Below are 25443 nucleotides of genomic sequence, written 5' to 3'. Positions count from 1 at the left end.
CAGAAAAAAAACTCTTTCGAGTGATGGGCGTAAAAAGTTTGGTTATAATAGAACGTTAAACAGTATATTCCAATTTTTCAACAGAAGTTTCAAAAAAATAAAAAAAGTAAAACCATCAGTTTAAAGGCAACATAATTTCGAATAACGTGTCCAAATTTCGAGACATTTTGTCGGTAAATAACAGAGAAAACATTGTCCCTAGGTTTTGGTGCACCGATAAAACAGCCTTAAGTACAATTTGTGATGTTTCTGGTTTGTTTACTTTTGTGGCTGTCAGTCTGTTGAATTTTTTGCTGTTTATTTGTCGAAGTTTTGCATTTTGAAGTTTGTTTACCTTTACTTTTATCGAAAATAAGTAATTTTCTGTGAATCTTTTCTCTTTTAGTTTTTTGTTTGCTTTCATTAACGTTATACCATTGATAAGTTTTTAAAAGTTTGATTTTTACCAAGAATTTTATAATTTTTCTTTTATGGTCTTCACAGCTTTCAAGCCAATTAGTTAATAAAATATGCTAGTCACATAGATTTCAATTTTTTCAAAAACTGCATTATCTACTTTAAATAAATTAAAAGCCTTGTGAAACTTTTCTAACAATATTGTAGTAATAGTAACAAACAAATCTGATGGTTTCTGAAGAAACTTTATTTCTTCGTTTGTGCTATAATCTCTGAAAAGTAACATTAATTCGTGTTTCTGTAATAGAATTTTATTGTCTTTTAGCAAATCTTTCTGGCATTTAATACAATTCAAATTTTTATAATCTTCTAGTAAATATAACCAGCGACATAGGTAACAGCACCCGTTTCTTAATTTGTTACGCTAGATTTGCTGGAATTTGTCGTGCTTAAAATTTGGTTGTCATTATTTTCCTTTTGCTTGTCCAAAGATTTTTCTACATGAACTGTTTGGGTTTTCGTGGGTTAAATCTAAATTATCAGTTTGTGCTATTTCACAATTTCCATTGTCTAAAACAATTTTTAGTTTAATATTTGTGTTATGCTTAATGGCAGTTCTTAACTGACTAACACTAGGTGTTGGATTGTAACCACCCCTATTGAGCACAATAGAGAAAAAAATTTCTAGAGGATCTTGGTTCAGAAAGGATGTTAAAAAAGATATGACACATTATATTTTTGAAGTTCCTCCCACAAACATAAAACTGACTAAATTGTCCACTGAAAGCCGTGTAGACAGTGAATATTATTTCTCTCTTTCTGATTTTCAAAAACTTTAATTTTTTAAAATATTCTAAACCTGCTTTTAAGTTTTCAGTTGACTTGCTTAAAGTTGACATTGGCTTTCTGTTTGGATTACTATCACTACAATATTTGCTGTTAAGACCATCAAAAATATTATTTATAATTTTCAAAAATTCGGCAGTATGAGGAGTCGTTTTGGTGTGTAACTGCCCTACAGCTATAGCTGTTGATATTGCTGAGGCAACTGAGTTGGAAAAAATTTGTGGTGCTAATTTTACACGCATTTTTTGAAAATTATTAGGGTTTATATGAACGTCTGTTATTTTCACCATGCATCGTGCTCTCACATTGGTTCTATCGATGTTGTATGTGTATTCAATATCTTGCCACGATATTTGTTTAGAATCGGCAAAAAACGTCAACTTTTTGTTAAGAAAATTATTTCTTATACTTTTTAATAAGTGGGGTGTATCAAACATAGTGAAAATCCTCTGATTTCCTATTTCTATTGCGGGCTGATCCTTACATGCGCCTAACAGCTTAAATAAAGCTCTATTATTAGATGCTTGATCACACACTAACACTTTTGGTATATACCAAATATTTTGTAATTTTGAAACAACTTCAACTACAATGTTTTTTAAGTTGTCGCTATGTATTGGACCACCTGTAACAAAATAACAAATCAACTTCCAGTTATGTAGCAAGCCGCGCATCATGAAAACCAGACCTGTGTTGGCAAGTTTGTTTGTTCTTCCTAAAGCACCTATATCTTGAAACCCTTCTATAATGTCATCTAATTTATTGTACTCCAATTGTTTTTTCAAAGAAATTTCATCAAACATTAACACACAAATTTTTTCCCACTCATCCATTGTCTCTGCTTTTTTCTTCAACTTGTCAATCAAGGAAGTGTTTAAACCACTTCTTAATTTTATGACACGCAACCAAGTTTGAATTGTTTTTACTGAAGGTAGTTCAAAGTTAAGAGATCTAATTAAAAATTTGTAACAACTAGGAGACTTATAATAAATGGTCAGAGCTAAATCCGTTTCATTATGACTCCATTGTGAACGAGTTTTGTGTAAAAACTGCATATTAACAAAAGTGTGCACGTATTTGCTTTTATTTTCTAACAGTATCTGTAACATGAATTTGGTTGCCGATTTTCTGTTTTTTGTTGTTCTTCTACAACGCTGACTATTCTTCTGACGGCACTTCTTCTTTAAAGCATTTACTTAATACTCCAATTTTTTTACCTTCTCCGTCAACTCAGTTTCAAGTTTTGTGAGCAAATTAATCAAAACTGAAAATAGCACTGAGACTACTACTTGATCTCTTAGGCGATGAAGTTGTCCTAACCATACAATCGCCACTTGTAGATCTTTTACGTTTCGTACTGCAATAAACGTATGTAGAGCATACTGGTCGGGTATCATCTAAAATAGGTAATCATTGAAATGTATGTGTAATTTTAATTAAAGCAAAACAATCATCTCCATTATTTCTGGAGTGATACTAACAATGCATTCATATTTAAAAAAATCTCTTTTGATTTAATTGCATAAAAAATATATAAATCACTCAATATCAACTGATTTTATATAAAATATATTTTAATAGTATTATTCTCATTGACAAAGGGCATTAGGCAAACATAAAAATATTTCTAAAGTTGAGTACTCACCTAAATTAGTTGCTGTCTGTGTAAATTTTAGAGGAACAGCATTTTTCCTTAATAACTTTCTTTGGCCACTTTGGTAAATATGTTCCACTTCAAAATGATGCTGGCAAATTACCTTCTGTTTCAGTTCACTGATATCCATCGATATAATATCAATATTCCCGCAGTTTTTTTGCCAAATTTTTGTGCGCTCTACGTCTTTCAGGGGAAATTTAAAGAAAGATATATTATTATTTGTTTCATCGTTTCTTTCAAAACATCCCGCGTAAACACACTTATGCGTTACAAAGGCCATTCGATCTAAAATGTGAGTCCTTTTTTTTTTATAAAATTCCGCTATAACTTCTCACAACACTTATCACAGATAATACACCTATAGGGTAAGTTCGGCCTTGACACTACTCCTACCTCCTCGCAAGTCAGAGGGAGAATGAGAAAATTATTTTATTATTTACGAAACGTATTTTATCTCGATACGGTTTTCGAATAGCGCCATCTAGTTGTTGATACGTCTTTCGGTTACCATGAGGTGAGCTATCTAGTGGGTGGTTTATAATCAATGGTCGTATGGCTCACCCTCCATCTAAGGGGAAAATTCACTCGGCCCAGACCTACTGTATCAAAAGGATTGCGCTCTGGTGGGACTCTTTTCGAGATATCGAGCCCTAGTAATTCTTGTTGAAACATTATTAAATAACTTTTTTAGAATAGAAACTGTTGAAGATTATGTTTATTTTACCTATAAATATAACATACAATTCACATCATTGAATTGAATTCTACCATTCATTATAAATTAAATATTTTGGTACATATTTTTTATAATCGTCAATTTGTTTATATTTTAGGTCGTATATTGAACAGATTTTCAAAAGATATGGGAGCAATAGATGAAATGTTACCAAAGACTGGTATTGACACAATTCAAATATTCACAGTTTTAGTAGGCGTTTTAGTTTTGGTTTTTATAGTAACCCCTTTGATGATTATTCCTACTATACTGATTGGGATTTTGTTCTATTATTGCCGTAATGTTTATTTAGCTAGTGCCCAATCCATTAAAAGATGGGAAGGAGTAGGTACGTGTTTTTTTAACTTATTATATATAGGCAGTCTATAATAAAAACTCTAAAACTGTTTCAATGTAATTATAATATATGATTATCATAATCTCTCAAAAATTCTCTTGTGTAATCGTTTTTATGTGCTGCTTTGGAATCAAAAACTTCTAGGAAAATTAAACGTCAGCTGTTACTTAGAAGAAAAGGATACATTAACTGCTACTTTTCGCAACTCAGGCGTTCATAGTTGAATTTGTAATGTGTCTACTAGTTATGCACTGTGTTATTTCACTTTGTATTTGTATAAGCATTAGTATAGCAATATAGTATATTAGTATTCTATAAGTATAGCATAATTAGTTTAAGTAAAGTATGCAAATAGCTAAATTTTGAACTGATAATACGCACAGGATACTGGGAAGCCACTTATTAGTAAAACTGGAGGATACGTACAGTAATGAGGACTTTTATTTGGAACATCGCCTTGAGTGGCGATAATATTTATTGTAAGATAAACATAGTATATTATTTTAAAACATGTAGAGGTTAGTCTTCGTAAGACAACTCAAAAAAAGTGAGATTCAAAGAGGTGACATCTAAGTGGTCACCACATCTGCCAATCGACTATTAGAGTAATATAGTTAAAGATTAGACAAAATTTTATCTTAACAATATTATGTTCATGATAATTATTCTTACTCATTTGAAGCGTCATTGTCAAAAATAACGTCAAAAATAAAGTATTTTTAGTTATAATAATTTATGGTTCTTAATTTTTTAAAATAATATTCGTTAATATAAAATATGGTATAAAATGTAAAATTAGAACTTGATACCTTTTCTCTCTACTGTGTTCGGTTCGGTTAAATATCATACATCAAACGTCTACCGTTCTGTTAACAGTAGTAAGCATATAACCTATTTTCTGTGTGGAAGTTTTAACCATAGGCTTTGGTTCATTAGTGTCCCAGCTTGTATATATTTGTCTACATCCAACTACATAAAACTAGCATGATAGAGCTGGTAATATAGCTTCCAGCACAATTTGTTCAAAACTCACGCATAGTCCCCCATCAGCGGATGGCTTGGAGCCCATAATTGCCAGCGCTCCACTTCTATTTTCATCCAGAACCTTTTATTTTATTTACTAAGAAGCGTTTAACAGGTTTCCACTCCGTTTTTTCGTCTAGAAAATCCGTTTTAAACGATTCTTCCTCAGCGGATATTAGAGTGGAATCGTTCAATGGACATTCTTGATATCGAGGAGCACATGAAACTTCGCCGATAAGTTTTATTGTAGCATTTTTTATGGAATAAAAAATCCTTAATAAAAGATATGCATAATATAAAATTGTCCTTTAGGGTTACATCACAGAACGTGTTCGGACTAATAAGTCTGTCAGTTACCTAAAATAAGTGACAACACTTTAAATAAAGCAAACATAAATATGAAATTTTGATCAAGGTTAAAGAACACGTGGTTGACACTTACCAGGTATACATGAGGAAAACCATTAGATATGAGGGTAGAAACTCTTTAAATGATGTTAACTTTGTTAATTAATACATATTTATTGTTAAATTTAAATTATGTAGTTTTAAACAGATTTACATCATGGCAACGCAAGACCTCCAGGGGGCTGCCAACTCAAGAGAAGTTGGGTCCTCAATATTAACTATTATTATAATGATTAAAATGACATTTTTAAGAAGGATTGTGTGAATAACGCAGTCAATTTAATCAGTTGTAACTGAGGACCCATAGAGATACCTTCTCGTGGGTTGGAAACCCCCTGGCAGTCTTGCGTTGCCATGATGTAAATCTATTTAAAACTACAAATTTTAGGTAATTGCGCTGATGATGGACTTATTAGTCAGAAAATGTTTTGGTGATGTAACCCGAAAGGGCATTTTTATAGTATATATACCTTTTATAAAAGATTTTTTAAATAAAAGTTTTTTTATGAACGGACGCCATTTTTATTTCTCTATCGGACACCATTTTGTCCAAATAGCTCTTGGGGATTAACGTTGTGTTGATTCTCATTGGAGCAGTTTTGTAATTTTTACTACCTCAAGTAAACTTCGTAAAAAATACCTTACAAACCTAACCTCACCTAAAAAACACCTTGTTTTCTTTGAGTTCTTTTCTTTGATTCTCAAATCTTTCTCTAATTTTGGTTTCTGTCCCGATGTCGATGAGACTAGCAGCTTTTAGTCTGATGTGCATTATTTTTGAAGGGGTTTCATTAGTTGTGGGATCTTCTTAGAGTCTTCAGTTTTTTATTCTTATTCGTTTAGTCCATTCTAGTGCCACGAGTATGGGTGCACTGTCGTGCTTAAAAGCATTTCGTCCTAACTTGTGGAAACACCATGGATACCAAAATAGAAACAAATAGTCCAGACGAGAAAGATCAAAGAAAAGAGGACTTCATTCAGTGCTGAGTCTACAAATAAAAATATAAAGGGAACTAGCAGAGAAGTGATACATGTTACGATGGTACAGTTACAACCACAATTAGTGTCCTACAGGTAATCCTTCAGCTTCGACAAACTTACTTACCATAAGAAGGTTCAGCTTATCCTGATACAAGGACATTGGATACACAGGGCCGAATAAAAAGTATCTCTTGTTAGTGGAGAGCTTATATATAGAAGGTCGTCCGAAGTCTCGAGTACTTGTAGGTTAATGGAATATCTATAATGGGCTACAGTACGATCGGTGTACAACAGATGAATTCCAGATAATAAAAGGTAACGAAATTAAGACACACAGGCAGACATTGACAGTTATGTGTTTTTAGACACTAAACTGCCATACAGGATTGGGTGCGATAAAGTACGCCTTAACCTATTGGGTTTTAGCAAGCTGCCTAACTTCAATCACATTACCACGTCAAGATGGAAACAGACGATCGGGTAACTGATTTCATGTATAGTACAACTAGATTGTTGTATCCTTCTTGTTGATGGTAGAACATTGTTCTTACTATTAATAATTTGAGCTCCATTTCTAACTGCCGTATTTTAAGTTGAGATCGTAAATTTGATGGTAGTGGACCAATTCATCCCCGTATTGATAAACACTCTGAGGCATTTCTAGCTTTAAGAACTAAAAACTTGCCCATTGGGTTTGTACATCTGTAAGCCATTGATTTTTTAAGCGAATACTTAAAGTATAGCAATATAATAATATATTGTACTGATGGTTATTTAAATTACTCCAATAAGGTGGCTATGTCTTGTAGGAACAGAATAGAAGGCTGTAAAATTAACATTAGTAATGTAATGCTTAATAACAACTCACCAGAAATAGTCGAAGAGGCCAATCAAGCAATCTCCAACATACAAGGATGTTCCACAAACTAGACAACTTATCAAAACATTTATCATAAGGTTTAGTTATGCAACTTTTGTCTTACTTTTTTTTTTCGATTGGCCTTAAACTATATTTTCAGTTTTGTTTTATTAGTAGATACCACCCACAATATAGTTTTTTTTTTATTTTTTAAAATAATTATAGTCTGAATAGTATTTGTATTAGAATTAGTTCTCGCTAAATGCACACCAGCATGTTCGATAAACAGATTTAAATAATAAGTAATCGATTAGTTATACATATTTATGATTTTAGCCAAAGCTCCAGTTTTTTCACATGTTTCTGCTACTTTACAAGGAATATCAACTATAAGAGCTTCAAATTCTGAACAAATGGTCATAAAAGAGTTTGACGTTTTGCAAGATCAGCACACTGGTACATATGTCTGTTTTCTTGTTAGTAGTACAGCATTTGGACTTTATTTGGATATTATCAGTACGATGTTTTTGGCACTACTTACCTATCAATTCTTAATTTTCAGTAGCGGTAAGTTAAATTTTAACTGTTTAATAATATTTTTTCCCGGTTATAAATAAATGTTTTCAGTTGAATATTGAAAGTGAGTTCGAATACAGTAAATATTCTAAAATGCAGTACTCAATTCATTCTTAGCATCCATTAGAGTTAAGATATACGAAAAACTGATAAAACACAAATTATAGTAACTACCCCAAGGAAGTCGCCGTGTTGTAAATAAAGTCTGAACACTTCCAAACACCAAATGTTATTAATTCCAAATACCATATATTTAATTTAATGTTTTTAGTTTCGGGCTGATAGCTGTATATTCACGTCTCATCACCAGTCACGATGTTACGATATCAAATTTGAGTTGCCCCGTTGAATAGAATTAATTGTTGCACGGCACTAATCGACACGTGCATCATTATAGACAGCAGTCAGATTATGGGGAATCCAACGACTGTACATCTTTCTCACTGCTAAATGGTCACACAAAAATGTTTGTAATTGACTCATACCTATGCTCAATCTTGACGCGCGCAGTGTCAAAATTTTTGGGACAACATCTGTGGCCGGACGGCCTTCACGGCATTCAAAGAAAACCAAGATGAAGTCGATCAACGCATTGTTGTTTAGTTAGACCAACTTAAAAATCGTTTAAAATTATCGCACGAAAATGTTCACGAGTGATTTTCATTTTTATGTCACGAAATTGTTTTGAAAATTATTTGTTAATGCTAAACTACGCAATGTATTTTCAATATGCCAATGTTGTTTACCATAAGTAACGCCAAAATTTAGAAAACTGATATTTACGATTATGATCGAGTAACTTGGCTCGCCAGATGGGTCTGTGCAAAAGTTTTAGTGTGCTCCTCCTAACTGCTGATTCTGATTTTCGCTGATTTCACTGAACTTAATACATGTCCATTCAATACGCATTAGTGCCATAAAGTTTAATTTCGTCGAGTTTTTGAAGGTATTAGGACACTTCCGGATAAACTCACTTCTTGACCAGATATAATCTCACTTTATTTTTTAAAAGCTGTATTTTTTACTCTCTTAAAATCATTATACTTACTTTTTACTATTGCGAAAAAATTCTCTGTCCGTGGTTGCCCAGTTGTGGTGTTGTTACCGTCGCATGCTCAGAATCTAAATTTAAAAGAATTGACTGCTCTAGAATATAGCAATAAAGGAGCCATCTCAAAAATGAAAATATAAATGGCCAGCGGTCTTAAAATAATGCGTTGGAATATCAATGGATTATTGCAAGGACAACAAGAATTGAAACTAATCATGAATTTAAACAAAAATGACGGTGATAAATATCTGCAACACACCTCACTAAACAATCATTTATTGGGGATATTTATTATTATTATTATTATATATTTATTTATTTATTTAAGGGATACAAACTTTACCACAGCATACATCCTAAAAATAGTGCAAGTGGAGGTAGTGCGGTTATAAGCAGAGAAAATCTTCAACATAACGAAAAAGTCAAATTTGAAGCTGAAGATATTCAGGCAACGGTGGTCAACTTTAGGACCAAGAACTATGACCTGGCAGTTATTGGTCTATATAGTCCTCAAAACACAATATCAAAGCTGTAAGATATACTACACTTTTTGAATTCGCGGGTGATCGGTTTATCATGGGAGAAGATTGTAACGCGAAACACACACAATGGGGTTCAAGACTCATAACAACAAAGGGTCAAGAATTACCAAAGCGATAAATGAGAATAAGTGTGAAGCAATCTCAACAGAAAAACCTACGTATTGGACCATAGACCCTATGAAAATTCCTGATTTAATATACTTTTACATCATTAAAAACGTATCGAGCAACTATATACAAATAGAAGAGAACTTAGAAGTCAACTCGGATCATACGTATAGTAGCTATAAGTTACACTCGAAGAAAGAATTGATTTGGCAGTGGCATTCAACAAGCGGCCTGGGAAAATACCCCTAAACTACTAAGAAGATTAAAAGGCAAAAACTACCCTAGGGAAATCTTGGAATTAGTCTTTGAAAAAGAATTACTATTTAAATGGGAATAAGCCACAATTAAAGGTTAAAAGATATTGACGTTTCAATTTCCACTTCGGAAATCGTTCTCAAAATGCAAACATTAGTAAATTAAACAAATTATGTTTTGTTACTTAGTGAAAAATTCTTCTAATAATTTAATTTTATCTGACTCATTTATATTGACAATTCAGACATATATTATACATTTTAAAGTAGACGACTTTTAAATGATATTGCCAATATTGTTGAGTTGCGTTCCTGGGACGACTTTACTTATAAGATAGTTCATTCGATTACATGAAATCAACTTTAACTTGAGAATATCCGTCAGAAAAGATCATAACATGTAATTCGTCTTTAAAAAGACAAATACATGCCATGATGACAGTAAAATTCTCCTGTTAGTGATTCCATAGTAAATTATGAGGGAAAAACCAGGAAAAAACCTCTTAATACTATCCCGACATGGTAAGTATTTGATCGTGCATTTAGTTTACCTTCAATAAACACCAAATTCCGATTTTATGTGTTTGTTATTTCTTCTTCTTCAAGTGCCATCTCCGCGGCGGAGGTCGGCAATCATCATAGCTATTCGGACTTTTGAGACGGCTGCTCTGAAAAGTTCATTTGATGTACACCCGTACCAATCTCTCAGGTTGCGCAGCCATGACATTCTATGACATTCTATGACATTCTTCATTTTGTTATTTAAAAAACATAAATGATGTATTCTCTATATGTTACTGACTTATCAATACTGGTATTTTCCTTTTAATAACTTCCTCTTTCAATATGGGTAATCAGATCCTACTACATTCTGCCGAGGAATTCGCGACACAATTGGTCTCATTTAGCATAATTAGAGCCGCTTCTTTGATTTTTCTCTTTTTACCATCCGTTTCTTTTAGGACTATATTTGAATCATTCCATTGAACCCTATGTTCATTATCCCATGATTCTACATGGGATACTGATCTATGTTTACATATTTGAGATCTATCAAATTCTCTATTTTTAATATAGGATTGATGTTCACTTATTCTAACATTTAATGGTCTTGATGTTTCACCTAAATAAAACTGATCGCATTCACAAGGTATTTAATAAATGCAATTCTTTGTCCTTTCTTGTTCATTGTTATGTTTGGTTTTGGACAAAATAGATCTCAACGTGTTTGTTGTTTTGAATGTTGTTGAAATGTTGAATTTATTTCCTATCCCTTTAAGCTTTTCCGATAATCCTTTTATGTATGGTATTGTTATTTTCGAACTACGCAGGGCCTGCGTAGCGCAAGCGGTAGGATGCTTGACTCGCAAGCCGGTGGTCCGGGGTTCGAATCCCACCGCCGGCAAGAACATCTAGACATTTTAAAAAATGTCTATAGGCCCCAGGTCGACTCAGCCTGAATAAAAATGAGTACCTTGGGTAAAACCAGGGGTAATAATAGACGGTTGAAGCGTAGCACTGGCCATGTTACCTTCCTTGTATACCGTAGGCCCTAGATATAGCAGACTACCCTGCTATACTCCCAAAGCCGCGACAGCGGTATAAAACGGGAGACTATTATTATTATATTGTTATTTTCCTCGTATTATTCCTTGCATATGCTGTAGGATCTCGTTCTATGTTGTTTTGTTCTATTCGATCGATTGTTGAAAATTCCTTATTTATAAACGATAAAGGATAATCATTTTTTAATAAAACAGATGTTAACAAATGTTTTTCCTCCAAGAACGAATTTTCGTTAGAACAAGTAATTTTGGCTCTATCGGATAATGATTTAATAATTCCCTTTTTAATATTAATATTGTGATTTGATTTGAAATTTAAATATCTGTTGGTGTGTGTTGGTTTTCTATACACCTGAGTTTCGTATCCAGTATCGTTCTTAGAGATTAAAACATCCAGAAAAGGTAATGTGTTATTATATTCCTTTTCCATGGTTATTGTCTCTTCTTTATCGTTTATATCATTTAGGAATGTGTCCAACAACTCTGATCCATGAGGCCATATTGAGAATACATCATCTACATATCTCCACCATACTGAGGGTTCTAAATTTTGTTTAGAAATAATATTTGTTTCAAAATCTTCCATAAATATATCGGCGCTAATAATGGAGATAAACTAGAGCCCACTGCTAGTCCAAAACTTTGTTTATAGTAGATATAGATATAGTAGAAAAAAACATAATTTGTTTAATTTACTAAGGTTTGTATTTTGAGAACGATTTCCGAAGTGGAAATTGAAACGTCAATAAACGTATTTTAACCTTTAATTGTGGCTTATTCCCATTTAAATAGTAATTAATTTAAAATGCCACAATAAAATAGGTTCAGAACAATATTTGAAAAAGAAGATCAACAAAAAAATTGGTACCTAACCAGAGCACCACAAGACAGAACAAAAGTAAATCAACTTTCCTCACAACTAAAGGGAGACATTAGGTAACTTAAGAATGAATCCATTAGCGAATTTGACCTGATATATTTGACCAATGATTCTAGTACTGAATACTAGCTATGGAAAATCATCAAGAATTTAAAGAGACCAATTATGCAAACGCATCCTATAAGAAATAAACAAGGAGGTTGGGCGAAAAACAACGAACAAAAAGCATTAGTTTTTGCAAACTCTCGAAAGTGTTTTCCAACCATATATAGTAGACATAGATGAATCTCCCCCTAAAGTTGTTTGACAAGATGATGTGGTTATTTCTTTAACCACACCTAGAAAGGTCCTGGTTAAACTTAACAATCTAATTAACACATCGTCTCGTTTTAATTATGTTCCACAACTATGGAAGGTAGTTGAGATAATCATAATCCCAAAACCGAACAAACCGCCATATGAAATGACGTCGTATCGGCCAATATCGTTGCTACCGATTATGTCAAAACTGTTCAAAAAGCTCTTGCTCAAGAGGCTGAAACCATTATCGAAGAAAGACAACCCCGATCACCAATTCGGATTCCGAAATCAGCTCTCTACAATCGATCAAGTCCACCGGATCACGGACGTGATCGAAAGATCACTTGAAGAAAAAAAGATTTTCTCCCACTCTTTCAATGAGGCCTATTGTCTCTTCCATTGATGCTCCTAATAGTAAACTCGCTAAACACCTTACAGATATCCTCACAATTTCCTACAACGAATCCAATGAATTCTATATTAGAGATTCTTTCACGTTTAGTAACTTCAGTAATAATGTTAAAGTTCCGAATAATTATATATTGATTAGTTTAGATGTTGTGTCACTATTTACAAACCTACCACTAGATGCTATTCTCAACAGCATCAACAATCACTAGAACAGCATCTCTCCGCATACCAAGATCAGTTTAGATGATTTCATAAGAATTTTAACATTAATTTTTGACTCTAACATCTTTTTGTTCAATGGTAATTTTTTTAAACAAATCTTTGGCACTCCAATGGACAGCAAAATATCCCCCATACTATGTAACTTTGTTTTGGATGAATTTATAAGAACGTGTAAAGAAAAGATACCTTTTCACATACCTTTTATCAAACGATATGTAGATGATTTGACCTTATCGGTCCCTAAAAACAAAGTAACTGATGTTTTAAACACCTTTAACGCCCAGTGTGAACACTTAAAGTTTACTGTTGAGAGAGAGGCTGATAATATGATTCCTTTTTTAGACATGCTTATACATCGTGGCAGTGATGGCATGCTAAGGACGGAGTGGTATCGTAAACCTTGTTTTAGTAACCGTTTCATAAACTTTTATTCTCAACATCCATCTAAGATGAAAACAAATTTGGTTGTGGCCCTTAAAACTAGGGTTATCAACTTATCACACATCGACCTCAGGGACAAGGGACTAAAAAAGTTGAGATCTATACTACAAGAGAACTCCTATCCCACAGGGCTTTTGAATAAACTCATTTTTGGTTCTCCTTCTCCTTTGTAATTTTCTGACAACCAAAATTTTCATAATAATGAGTTCCGACAACTGACACTGACATTAACACACGACACATCAGAGCTACCACAATCTAAAATAACGTATGGTTGGCTACCCTATATTCCAGTTCTGACACCCAAGCTAATGAACATTTTCAAAAATGTTAGTGGCTTTAAAATTGAAACTAAGAATGTGAAAACGGTATCGAAGTTGTACACAAAGACAAAGGATCCTTTCACAATACAGGAGTCATCGAATGTTGTTTATTCTATACTGTGTGCCAATTGTAAAAACGTGTCTATCGGAGAATCATCTCGTAATGTTCACAGTAGAGTGATCTCACATCGCAGCGACATAAAAACAAAAAAAAAATGCATGTGCGCTGACAGAACATGCATTAACGTTAAAACATGAATTTAATTTCGAGGATTCCTCTATTTTGGCAAAGGAAAAAAACTATTCAAAACGTGTTTTCTTGGAAATGTGTTTCATAAAATCCAATACGTCTTGTATAAATAAAAAGTCTGACATAGATAAACTGAGCAACATTTATTGTTATTTACTGACAAAACATCAAAAATAAAATAAAGATTTACTTTTACACATACACACCATAATACACCTGCATGCAAAACATGTTGCATACCATCAAGACAGGTTTAATATGCTACTTCCATTAATAAAACATGAAGAACATTTAATTACATTTTAATCATACTATTTTTGTTTTTTCTTTCTGTTCTCTATGGATCAGTTAAAACGCACCATTAAAAGATGTCACAAACGAAGTTTTACTATCATTAACTAAATTTTAAAATGTATTTTGTTCATTATTTTATAGGTTATATTTTATATGTGTGTTATTAATGTTGAGTGTCATAGCTTTATATAAATAATCTCTGTAACTACTGTGACTAGTAAGTTGCACTGACAATTTGTGATATATTGTAAATATTTACACATTCTTCTAATTACAGTGTCTTGAAGAAGGAATAAAACAATTCCGAAAGCTAGACCAAAAGTCAAAAGAGTGTTTCTGTAACATCCCGGCCAAACTTTCTGACTGCAGCTCTAATAAACTGTGTTGTTTGTTTATATCGACAGTCAATAATATCCAGTATTTCCTGTATATATATATATATCAAGTTGAAATACAAAAAAATATATTGGTTATTGGGTCGATATTCGACCTTTAGTATATAATTATATATTAGTATATAATAAGCTCCCGATCTATCAACAAGTTCTCAAATCGGTGTGCGCGCGCGCGTGTGTGTGTGTGTGTGTGGAGTGTATGTATGTGTATCCAGTTATGGGGATTATGTACCAGTGCAAGCAATGTAATTGTCCTAAAAAGGTTCCGAGGTACTTCGAGTTCTAGTCGATGCCCTCTGGCATGTTCGTAACGATAACCTCCATAGACTTAAATGTAGATACCGTCAGTGAGGTAATAAAAAAACAAGCTAAGTATCATGAAAAAATGCTTCATCGGCAACTAAATTCAGAGGTTTGTTAACTCTTAGACAATACTAAAGTGATTAGACAACTTAAACGAACAAATCCATTTGATTTGACAGAGTGGATGACTAAAGTGCGAAAAAGTGCGGTGTAAAGTGTACAAGTGGTGTACTAAACTAAGATAGTAAAACTAAGAACGCTAAAGAGTGTAACTTGGTATTAATAGATTCTGTTAGTTAAGTTAGGCTAGAATTAAAATATTGGCTTATTGGTCGTATAGACTAGATTGTAATAATGGAAACATTGATGTAAAATAAAAAAAAATCATAAAAATCAGAGAGGTCCAAGACTTCGGCCATATAATGAGAGACCTAAATATCGCTAACTACGGTTGATCATTCAGGGTAAAATCGAAGAATCGGAAGAAAACAACTGTCCTGGCTGCGTAACGTTAGACAATGGACAGGTCGAACGGTCGAAGAATTATTTCATCCAGCTGCCGACCGAGAAACACTTCATCGGCTTGATAATACGACGATAGCCAAACGCTTGAAAACAAGCACGACACACATAGAGGACGACGGTTGTCCAGCTTTGTTGTGCCTACGTATTTAAAAAAATAGTGAGCGTTCTAATATTAAGATCAATTAGTATTTTGTCTTCTTCTTAAGGTGCCTTCTCCATTACTGAAGGTTGGCTATAACTACAGCAAATTGCTCTCTATCTTGAGCTGTTCTTAGTATCGAGTGTGTGTCCATGCCTGTCCAGTCTCTTACATTCTTCAACCAGGAGCATTTTCTTCTTCCTGGACCTCTGCTTCCTTCCACTTTCCCTTCCATTATAAGTTTATCCAAAATTATTAATTCGATATTTGATATGGCAGTCTAAAAGTATTTCTCCAACTAACCAAGAAGGCTTTATAGTTCAACAATTTACAACAAGCAATTTATTGGTCTACGAACAAGACATTCTCATTTATATGGGAAAGGATTTGCAGGTTTTCCTCTTATAGACTCTTATATATTTCCTCTTTCTGATCAATTTAAATTCCGCAAAGCATTTTTTTTGCAGTTTATTTAAAGAGTTATCGTGAAATCAATAGTATTGTACTGATCTCAAAAAAAAACTTTGTAAGATTGGTCACGACCTAATATGTCGTTAAATATTAATAAATCCCAATGTATAACTTTAAGGAGAAAACATTTTATCACTGTTATATTTATCTACTTGTTACTCCGTCTAGAGTTAATGAGGTGACTGAATTACTTTTTGATGTTAAAATGTCTTTTAATCCTCACATAACCACACTGGTACCTAGAGCAATATGTAGATTGGGTTTTATTTACGTAATTCTAGGGACTTCTGTCTCCACTGGTCGATTGATATTTACCAGTTTAGTCAAATCAGTCCTTAATTAGGTATGCTTCTCTTATATAGTTACCATCCTATCAAATACATATTCGAAATCTTGAAGCGTTACAAATGAGTTTTTAAGATACACTGGTTACAAACCAATATTTTCTAAAGAATAATGGACTTACCTTAGATTGCCCAGTTATCTTAATATTCACACCTCAGTGTGAACTTTTTACATTAATCAATCTTATTTCTGGTGACATACATCCATCATTAATAAGGAAACATATAGAATTTAAAGTACCTTATATAATAGCACGTAACACTGATACTCTTCAATATCTCTTTCACCCAAATAATTATACATAAATACAACTGCCCTCTATCGCGACTTTCCAGACTGACAAACAGTTTAGATTGTGATATTATTGGAATTCCTTTTAGTAACTTGAGAACTAATTCGACTAGTTTACTGCATTATTTTTTTAAAAGTTTTATTGTGAGACTATATTGATTTTTGTCTTAATATATTTGATGTGTTTTGTTTTTTATACACTTTCATCATTTAAATATTATTTTATATGAAATTAAACCACAATTGATTGTAATGAGACTAAACATTAATGACTAATTTTCTTTCTTGGGTCCCCCAGTGCGACAGAGAAAACTGACGCAAAGCATCTCTTTCTAATGGGCCGGGTTTATCGACCACGTGACCTTCTCATTGATCATTTAGTTCACGTGGTCGATAAACCTGACAAATTCGAAAGAGATGCAGGGACTGCTTTGCGTCAGTTTACTCTGTCGCACTGGGGAACGTGACTGTATTGTAGCACTCACGACTATTTGTATTATGTGTATGGTATTTCCACCCGGCGCCAATTTTTAAAATTTACATGTTATGTCATTAATCATTTTATTTTAAATTTTTTTTGAAAACTTTAAAACAAATGTAAAATGTAATTCTTATTACGAGCAATTGTGGTTTAACACCCATATAAAATAAAACTTTTAATTTTCTCACAAGAAAACAGTTTCAGAACCTCTTTACACTTTTTTGTAGAACCTTGTGTGATCCTAATTTATTTTTATATATTTATCTTATTGTAGTACCTAACCCTTTACCTTAATTTATCGTTCTTATTTTGTTGTATTGGAGGGATGACGTAAATAAATAAAAATCTCCCATTTATCATAGTAGAGTTTGTTTACGAAAAATTAAAGAGACAATTGTGTAAACAAGTGTTGATGAAAAATATTTATTTTTAACTCAGTAGCAATCTGATTTGATTGCCATTTGTCTTATCGTTATACATGTAGTTCGCTTTTTATTTTATAAACAATCATCTGAGAGCTTACGATCTATTTTAGATAGTACTGCGGGAGGAAATGTAGGTTTGGTTTTATCCCAAAGCTTAATTTTAACCGGAATGTTACAATACGGAGTGCGACAAACTGCGGAGGCTATTAGCAATATGATAAGCGTAGAAAGAGTACTGCAATATACAAAGTTAGAAAAGGAAGGACCGTTCGAATCTTTAACCAAACCACCTAGAGATTGGCCAGAGAAAGGAAAAATTGTTTTTAAAAATACTTTCCTTAGATATTCCCTTGATGTACCTCCTGCTTTAAAGAATTTGAATATTGAAGTAAATTCTGGAGAAAAGGTAAAAATCATCTACTATATATTTTTAAACTAAATGTTTCGCTGCTGATGATACACAAAATTACATATTTTATTTAAATAAAATTTTAATTTAACAATACTTAGTACGTGTCAAAATTTACGTGAAATAGCATTTTAAATTTTATCTATATTCACGTATCGTACCAAAACTCGATATTAAAGTCAAAAATTTTGCCTTTCTCATTTTTAATTTTATTTTAAATACATTTACTCATTTTGCTAATGTTGATACACTGAAAACATTATTTTAGTCCCTGTCGTATTTATTGTTGATCTTTCGTTTTTAAAGAAAATTCTAGGAATTATTTGTCAAATTATTTTTTATGTTCCTTATCTGTCACAACTGTAAATCGTCTGAAATATTAAAAATTAATTATCTCCTTTTGTAGTATTCTGCAACTAATAAAAATGTTTTTAAAACATGTTTAGGTTGGTATAGTGGGGAGAACAGGAGCAGGAAAATCAACATTGATCGCATCGTTGTTCAGGTTAGCCCCAATCGAGGGAACGATTTCCATAGATAATCTAAACACGGCAGATATAGGCCTAAAAGATTTAAGGCTGAATGTATCTATAATTCCTCAAGAACCTATTTTATTTTCGGAATCAGTTAGATACAATTTGGATCCATTTGAAAAATATAGCGATGAAATACTTTGGAAAGCAATAGAAAACGTAAGTTATAAAAATAAATGAATAATAAAACCCATAGTTTAAAATTTTATTTATCTTTTTAGCCAAAAAACAACAGTACTAACGCGTAATATTTTTTGTACTTAAACTAATGTTCTTTGCATCTACTACGAGCATCTAGCTCAAGATTGAGTAAATGGAAAACTTCTCTAGAAAATGAAGAGCAATAAAAGCCGTTGTTCTGAAACTATTATCATAGTTCATCTCGTTTTTTGGAAAACTCTTTAGGATTTAACAACAAATTATTAAATTAATTATTTTCCAAGATTTCAGCTTTTTCTAAATACAATTCCTTAAATTAATAATGGTGGCTTGTTTTGTTATATTTCAAATAAAACAAAGTAATCCTTTTCATCATTCTTATCATCCTCAAATAACTGAATTTATTTGAGGAATATTTCATTTGATTATATAAGAAATCAAATTTATTAGCTATTTTTTGTTGGATTTTACTTTTATAATTAATGTATAATGGAAATTCATTAATTATTAATTTTGTAATTAATTTCAATTCAGAAATTAAATTGTTAAATTGGAACTACTGTAGTTTCACGTTTCAGACAATATATCGGTTGCCGTTTTCGAAAGATAAGTTTTGAAAAATTGAACAAACTATTTTATTTTTCTTGATTGAATATGATTTTCCTATAATTTTGAATTATGGTTTCTGTTCTACACCGATTCTTTCAATTGGGACAAGTTTTGATCCCCACATTTTATCACTTTCTTTGCTCACCCAAGCCTACCATTCTTTCCGTTCTTCGCACATTGCGTTGTCTTGAGATCATTCGTCTTTTCAGATTAATTTATTGATCTCTAGCTACATCCACATTTATTGGAGTAGAAATATGTTCGTTTGAACCTATCCTTAATAATAGAATATTAACAATAATAATATATAATTAGAAAATGCCCTAAATCTATACAGAGTAGAATACTATATTTTTGATAAATGCTAGCAGTGTTTGTGAAAAAATCGAAAATATTTTTTGTATTACTGTTTTTTTCGAGAGCACTATTTAATGTTGGTGGTATGTTACACATTTTAGTTGCACTTCGTATGTGGGACACTGCAATAAACAATGTTTTACCGTTAAGATACTTTTACACATGTCACAGCACGTTTTAGTAGGTAGTCATATGTTAATCGAGTATGAATAATCAGGCGAGTGAAGGTTACTTGTTCTCTTCTATTTTTTAATTTTGGAATTTTATGATGGTTGATATCAACTTTGTACAGCTTGGTTGGTGAGTTCTTCCATGTTTTCTTCCATATTATAGTTGTCTTTTCTTTAAAATATGCTTTTAGGTCGATGTGTAGGGATTTCATATTCTCTTCTACATTTGGTTAGTAGGCGCATTTTTTGATATTGTGTCTACAACCTCGTTACCTTCGATTCCAGTATGTGACGGTACCCAGATAAAATTATTCAATAAAATAAATAAACTTCAATATTCATATTTTCTGCATGTTTAGTTCCTTTTTAATGAGAAGTAGTAGTGGATGATCACAGTAGAGTTGTTTAATGCCATTATTGAGCTGAAAGAATCTGTAATAATGATATTTCTCTTTTTATTTTTGTCAACTATCAGAACTAGCGCTTTTAGTATGGTAAACAGTTGAACGTTGTTGTATATGAAAGTAATTTGTAAGCTACTGTGTAATCTGATGAGTAGATTGCTGCCCCAGTTTCGTTTTAGTTTTTGGAGGCATCAGTGTTTAAGAAATTATTAATTAATTTGACTTGCTGGCGTTTCTGATTTGTTTCGGCGCAATAAGCTGGTGTCAGTAGAGGAAAGGCGAATTGTCCAAGGAGGAGGGGTTTGGATTGAGGAAATATCGTAGGTATCTGAAAAATGGATACCTATTTTTAACAAGTAGGTTTGTATGTGGTAATAAAAAGGTAGATCAGTTCGATTTAAAATTTGAAAACAACTTCTAATGCGGTTAGCGAATACATTGTGTATAACTTGATTATCTTAATTAAATTATACTGCCGTGGCATTAGAAAGACTTAGATATTGTCTTCTAAATGTGAGTGGGACCTCTCCAGTCTCTCAGTTTAGGATTTGTATTAGACTTCTGTGGTGTGCTCCTAAGGAAATTCGAAGGCCTGTATTTTGAATTACATGTATTTTTTAAGTACTTTTTTTGGAAGAGTTGTAAACGATTGAGCCGTAGTCAAGTTTTCAACGTACCAGGGCGTTATAGATATGTACTAATGTAGAAGAGTCGGCGCCTCATTTTTCGTTTGCAAGTCATCGTTTATTGCGCTACCAAATAAAACAAAATCCGTATCTTGCAATGATTTCTGGACCATCAACTTAATGAGCACATTTTAAAGTTATTTTTAAAAATCATACATCAAGGGATACCTATATAGACTATGTAACAATAAAACACTGAAAACTTTGTTTTCAAAACTTCCACAAAATTTATTTTAAATTCTTATCACTACAGCGGTTTCGGCTGATTGCCTTTCTCAAGTGATCTGTTTTTGGCATGGGTTTACACTTTATAGTCTCTAATGAAATAGGTTGAGGAGGGGAGAACTGTTTGTCTCAAGCTGGTCATTTAGAATTATATCTGTGTTTTTTAATTTGTTGATTTCCATAGATTCTAACAAAGATAGCTTAAGGCCTTTATTTTGAATGTGGAGAATTTTAAATTCGTCATTAATATTCTCCACATTCAAAATATATTCCTTAAGCTATCTTTGTTAGAATCTATGGAAATCAACAAATTAAAAAACACAGATATAATTCTGAATGACCAGCTTGAGACAAACAGGTCTCCCCTCCTCAACCTATTTCATTAGAGACTATAAAGTGTAAACCCATGCCAAAAACAGATCACTTGAGAAAGGCAATCAGCCGAAACCGCTGTAGTGATAAGAATTTAAAATAAATTTTGTGGAAGTTTTGAAAACAAAGTTTACAGTGTTTTATTGTTACATAAAATGAATTTCCATCAAGTAACGGTCGAATCCATCAACTATATAGACTATGCGAAGAAAAAATCAGCCGTACACAGTTTGGTTTTCGGAACGCAATGGGTACGAGAGAGACTCTCTTTAGCACACAAGTGCTATTTCAACGATGTAGAGATGTGAATTGCGATATTTATACATGCTTCATTGATTACCATAAAGCGTTCGATACAGTAAAGCACGACAAGCTGATGGAAATATTAACAAATATTGGAATAAACACCTGTGATCTAAGAATTATTAGCAATCTTTACTGGAATCAAACATCGTCTATCCGTAAAGAGACAGGAGAATCCGATGATATCAAAATCAAGCGAGGTATACGACAGGGATGTATACTATCACCCCTGCTATCCGACAGGGATGTATACTATCAATGGAGAATGTATCAATAACATCAGATAAGCGAATGACACTGAGGTATTCGCTGACAGTTATGAAGCCCTCCAGGAGTTAATGAGTAGAATCACAGAAATAAGTCAAAGATGTGGACTTTCACTAAACATTAAGAAAACAGAGTGTATGATGATTAAAGAAGGAACAGCAAATTGGAAGAATCAGTGTGAATGGTCAACCAATAGAAAAAGTAAAAACATCTACCTACCTTGGTACGAACGTCAATGAAAATTGGGACCATTCCCTAAAAATCAAATGTAGGATAGAGAAAGCAAGATCTGCATTTCAAAAAATGGCTAAGCTATTCAAATGTCATGATTTATCAGTACCCATAAAAATCAGGTTACTACGATGTTATATCTTTCCTATACGTTGTAGAGAGTTGAGCCGTGGACTTTCACAGACGCTACCTGCAAGAAAATTGAGGCTTTCGAAATGTGGCTTTATCGTCTCAATTGTATGAAAATTACTAAGTTCTCGGGAAGAACCGCGTTGAGAATTTAAAACTCTACGTTTCCATTTTGGAGCCAATATCAAGAGGGATATTGTTTTGTTCGAGTTCGGGGTCTCAATCTGCCTACTCCCTTCACTCGGGACGTACCAGTATCTTGTTCTGTAGAAATAGAAGAACCGTCAAACGGCAACGAGGTCTCAATCTGCCTACTCCTCAGTGTCGAGTGACGACGGGTCTTATCCTCTGTAGCTGGTTTTATACTCTCAGTACGCGCGGGAACGGTATGTGCCGAAACGGTCTGAGCGGGATGTGTCTGGGCGGGGGTCGATGAAGCAACGGTCGCCATGTTGCCGGCAGTCGTTTAGCGTCAACGCGCATATTTATGCTGTTAGGGTTAGGTTAAGTTTGCAAGAGAATATAAGAGGATCGACATAAAAAAATACAAAATTTCGATTTTTATGTGATCCCTGTTGTTCAATGAAGACACGTTTTGAAGCTAGCTTTTATTGAACATTTTAAAAAGAAATCTTCATTAACATGAAAAATTAGTCCTATTGCTTAACCATATTTTCCGGTGAAAAAAATTTACGACTTCCGAGTGAACATTTTGAGCTCATTATTTAGATAAAAAAATTGTACTAATACTTAATATTCTGGAAAATGGGTATACCTACTGTATCCACTTCACAGAAAGGCAGACATGATGGTACCTGATAATTATAGAGGCATCAGTTTACTCAATATAGTATGTAAAGTACTGTCCAACGTATTGTATAAAAGCTTCCCTACGCCGAACGAATAGTGGGGGGATATGAGTACGGCTTCCGAACCAATAAAACCATAACGGTACAAATCTTAGTGAGACAGATTCTTGAAAAACTCTAGAGGTCAGCGTCAACACCTACCACATATTCGTGGATTTCAAAGCCGTATATGACTTATTTCGGTGGTTAAAGGAGTCTGCATTGAAAATGGGACTAAATAGACCAAAGGACCAAATATGTGTTGTACTAGGTCAAGCAGTTAAAAGAATAATAATTGACAATTTAGACCGACGTTGTAAAAGTCATAAAGGTAGCACGCCTTAGATGGATAGGGCATGTAATCAGGCGAGAGAAAGGTGCGACAGCCAGAAAAAAAATTGACCGAAGAGGCCGATGGGACAACCAACCAGAGGAAGAGTTTTAAAAAGTGATTTAAAATCTATTATCGCCAGAGACAGGGCGAATGGAGGATTGTTCTGAAGAAGACTTTGGATCATAACGAGTTATCATGTAAGTGATCATGATGATGAAAATATTGTCGCCTCTCCAACTTGTTTTTATTTCTCTCTTATTATTAATGAATATAAATGTTTGCTTAATTGTTTAACATTGTTGTGGATATTGCTGCCTTATACGTTTGAGTTTCTTTAATAGTTATCTGATATTCCGCCTCTAGCGGTAAAATTTAATGTTGTATTGTTCTTTATCTTTCTGTTGAGAAACTGTTTTCGTAGTTTATGTGAATATTGTGTCAAACTTTCGATCCTGTAAATAAAAACAGGCAAAAGAAGTAGATTAAAACTTTGTATATCATATTTGAGAGTCACTCACTCATCGCTATTTATCTATTCGGATGATATAAATATCGTGCAAATTATAATACCAACTAATATAGATGTTACTCAGACTTTTGAATTTGTATTCTGGTCATATAGGTAAAAAATAATATAAGTAAAATTAAATATCCATGTTTTATTTTAATTTGCCGAAAATTTAATAAAAAAAATCATCCAACTTTGTGTGTTCTTTAGGTTGAACTAAAACATGTCATTACTGATTTAAATCAAACTGTCAGCGAAGGAGGGTCAAACTTCAGTGCAGGTCAGAGACAACTCCTTTGTCTTGCAAGAGCTATAGTTCGAAACAATAAGGTTCTTGTTATGGATGAAGCTACTGCCAATGTAGACCCAGGGTGAGTTGCTTTAGTTTTAAATTTTTATATTCGTTATTAAATTGCAACAAATTTCCTTGTTTATAACAATATCGACATTACAATAATTATGTCTTTGAATTAAATCATACGGTAATCATAAAATTTCAGTAAATGTTTATTTTATATTTAACTCTCTTCTATCACTTTAAAAGCCGAAGATGAGTTAGTATCCCAATTTTTACACCGGAATATGGAAAAAAATCCTATTGAAAGTAGGCTGTGAAAATTAAATGTTTTAGCTGAGTAGGTATCTACATAATGGCATTTCTTACTTGATATTTTAATTATAAAAAAGTTTGTAACCTCGAAATACTTGTAGTAAATAGTAAACAAATAAATTTAGTATTTAAGTCTTAATCAAGTTTTATATAACTTACAATTTGTTGACAATATCTCACATATGAGTATGAACAAAAATTCACACTCCAACAATGCATTTTTGTATACGTTTATCATATCATATCCTTTCCCTCAGCCCCTTTTCACTGGTTCAGAAGAACCACGAGATCACCTCTATAACTGACCGCAATTGAAGACGAAACGTCAGGAATGAATAATTTCAGAATACACAACATAAACCAGATAACAATATATATTATTAATTAAGATGTTTTTCAAATTGGCTATGTATTCTGGAATTCTTCTTTTTTTTATGTAGACATGACCCTGTCT

General features: G+C 32.8%; 1 protein-coding gene across 1 annotated transcript in view; it reads left to right on the top strand.

Annotated features, from left to right (window-relative positions):
* Nucleotides 1-25443, top strand: part of LOC140447684 (ATP-binding cassette subfamily C member 4-like) — a 273353-nt gene that overhangs the window by 242827 nt on the left and 5083 nt on the right. The window contains exons 13-17 of the mRNA XM_072540480.1: nucleotides 3733-3963; nucleotides 7580-7810; nucleotides 17946-18241; nucleotides 18691-18936; nucleotides 24590-24750. Coding sequence (XP_072396581.1) covers nucleotides 3733-3963; nucleotides 7580-7810; nucleotides 17946-18241; nucleotides 18691-18936; nucleotides 24590-24750 — 1165 coding nt within the window. The remainder of the gene's footprint in view (nucleotides 1-3732; nucleotides 3964-7579; nucleotides 7811-17945; nucleotides 18242-18690; nucleotides 18937-24589; nucleotides 24751-25443) is intronic.

Source organism: Diabrotica undecimpunctata, chromosome 8 (genome assembly GCF_040954645.1).
Source record: "Diabrotica undecimpunctata isolate CICGRU chromosome 8, icDiaUnde3, whole genome shotgun sequence".
NCBI lineage: Eukaryota > Metazoa > Arthropoda > Insecta > Coleoptera > Chrysomelidae > Diabrotica > Diabrotica undecimpunctata.
This window is presented reverse-complemented; position numbering and strand designations above follow the sequence as displayed.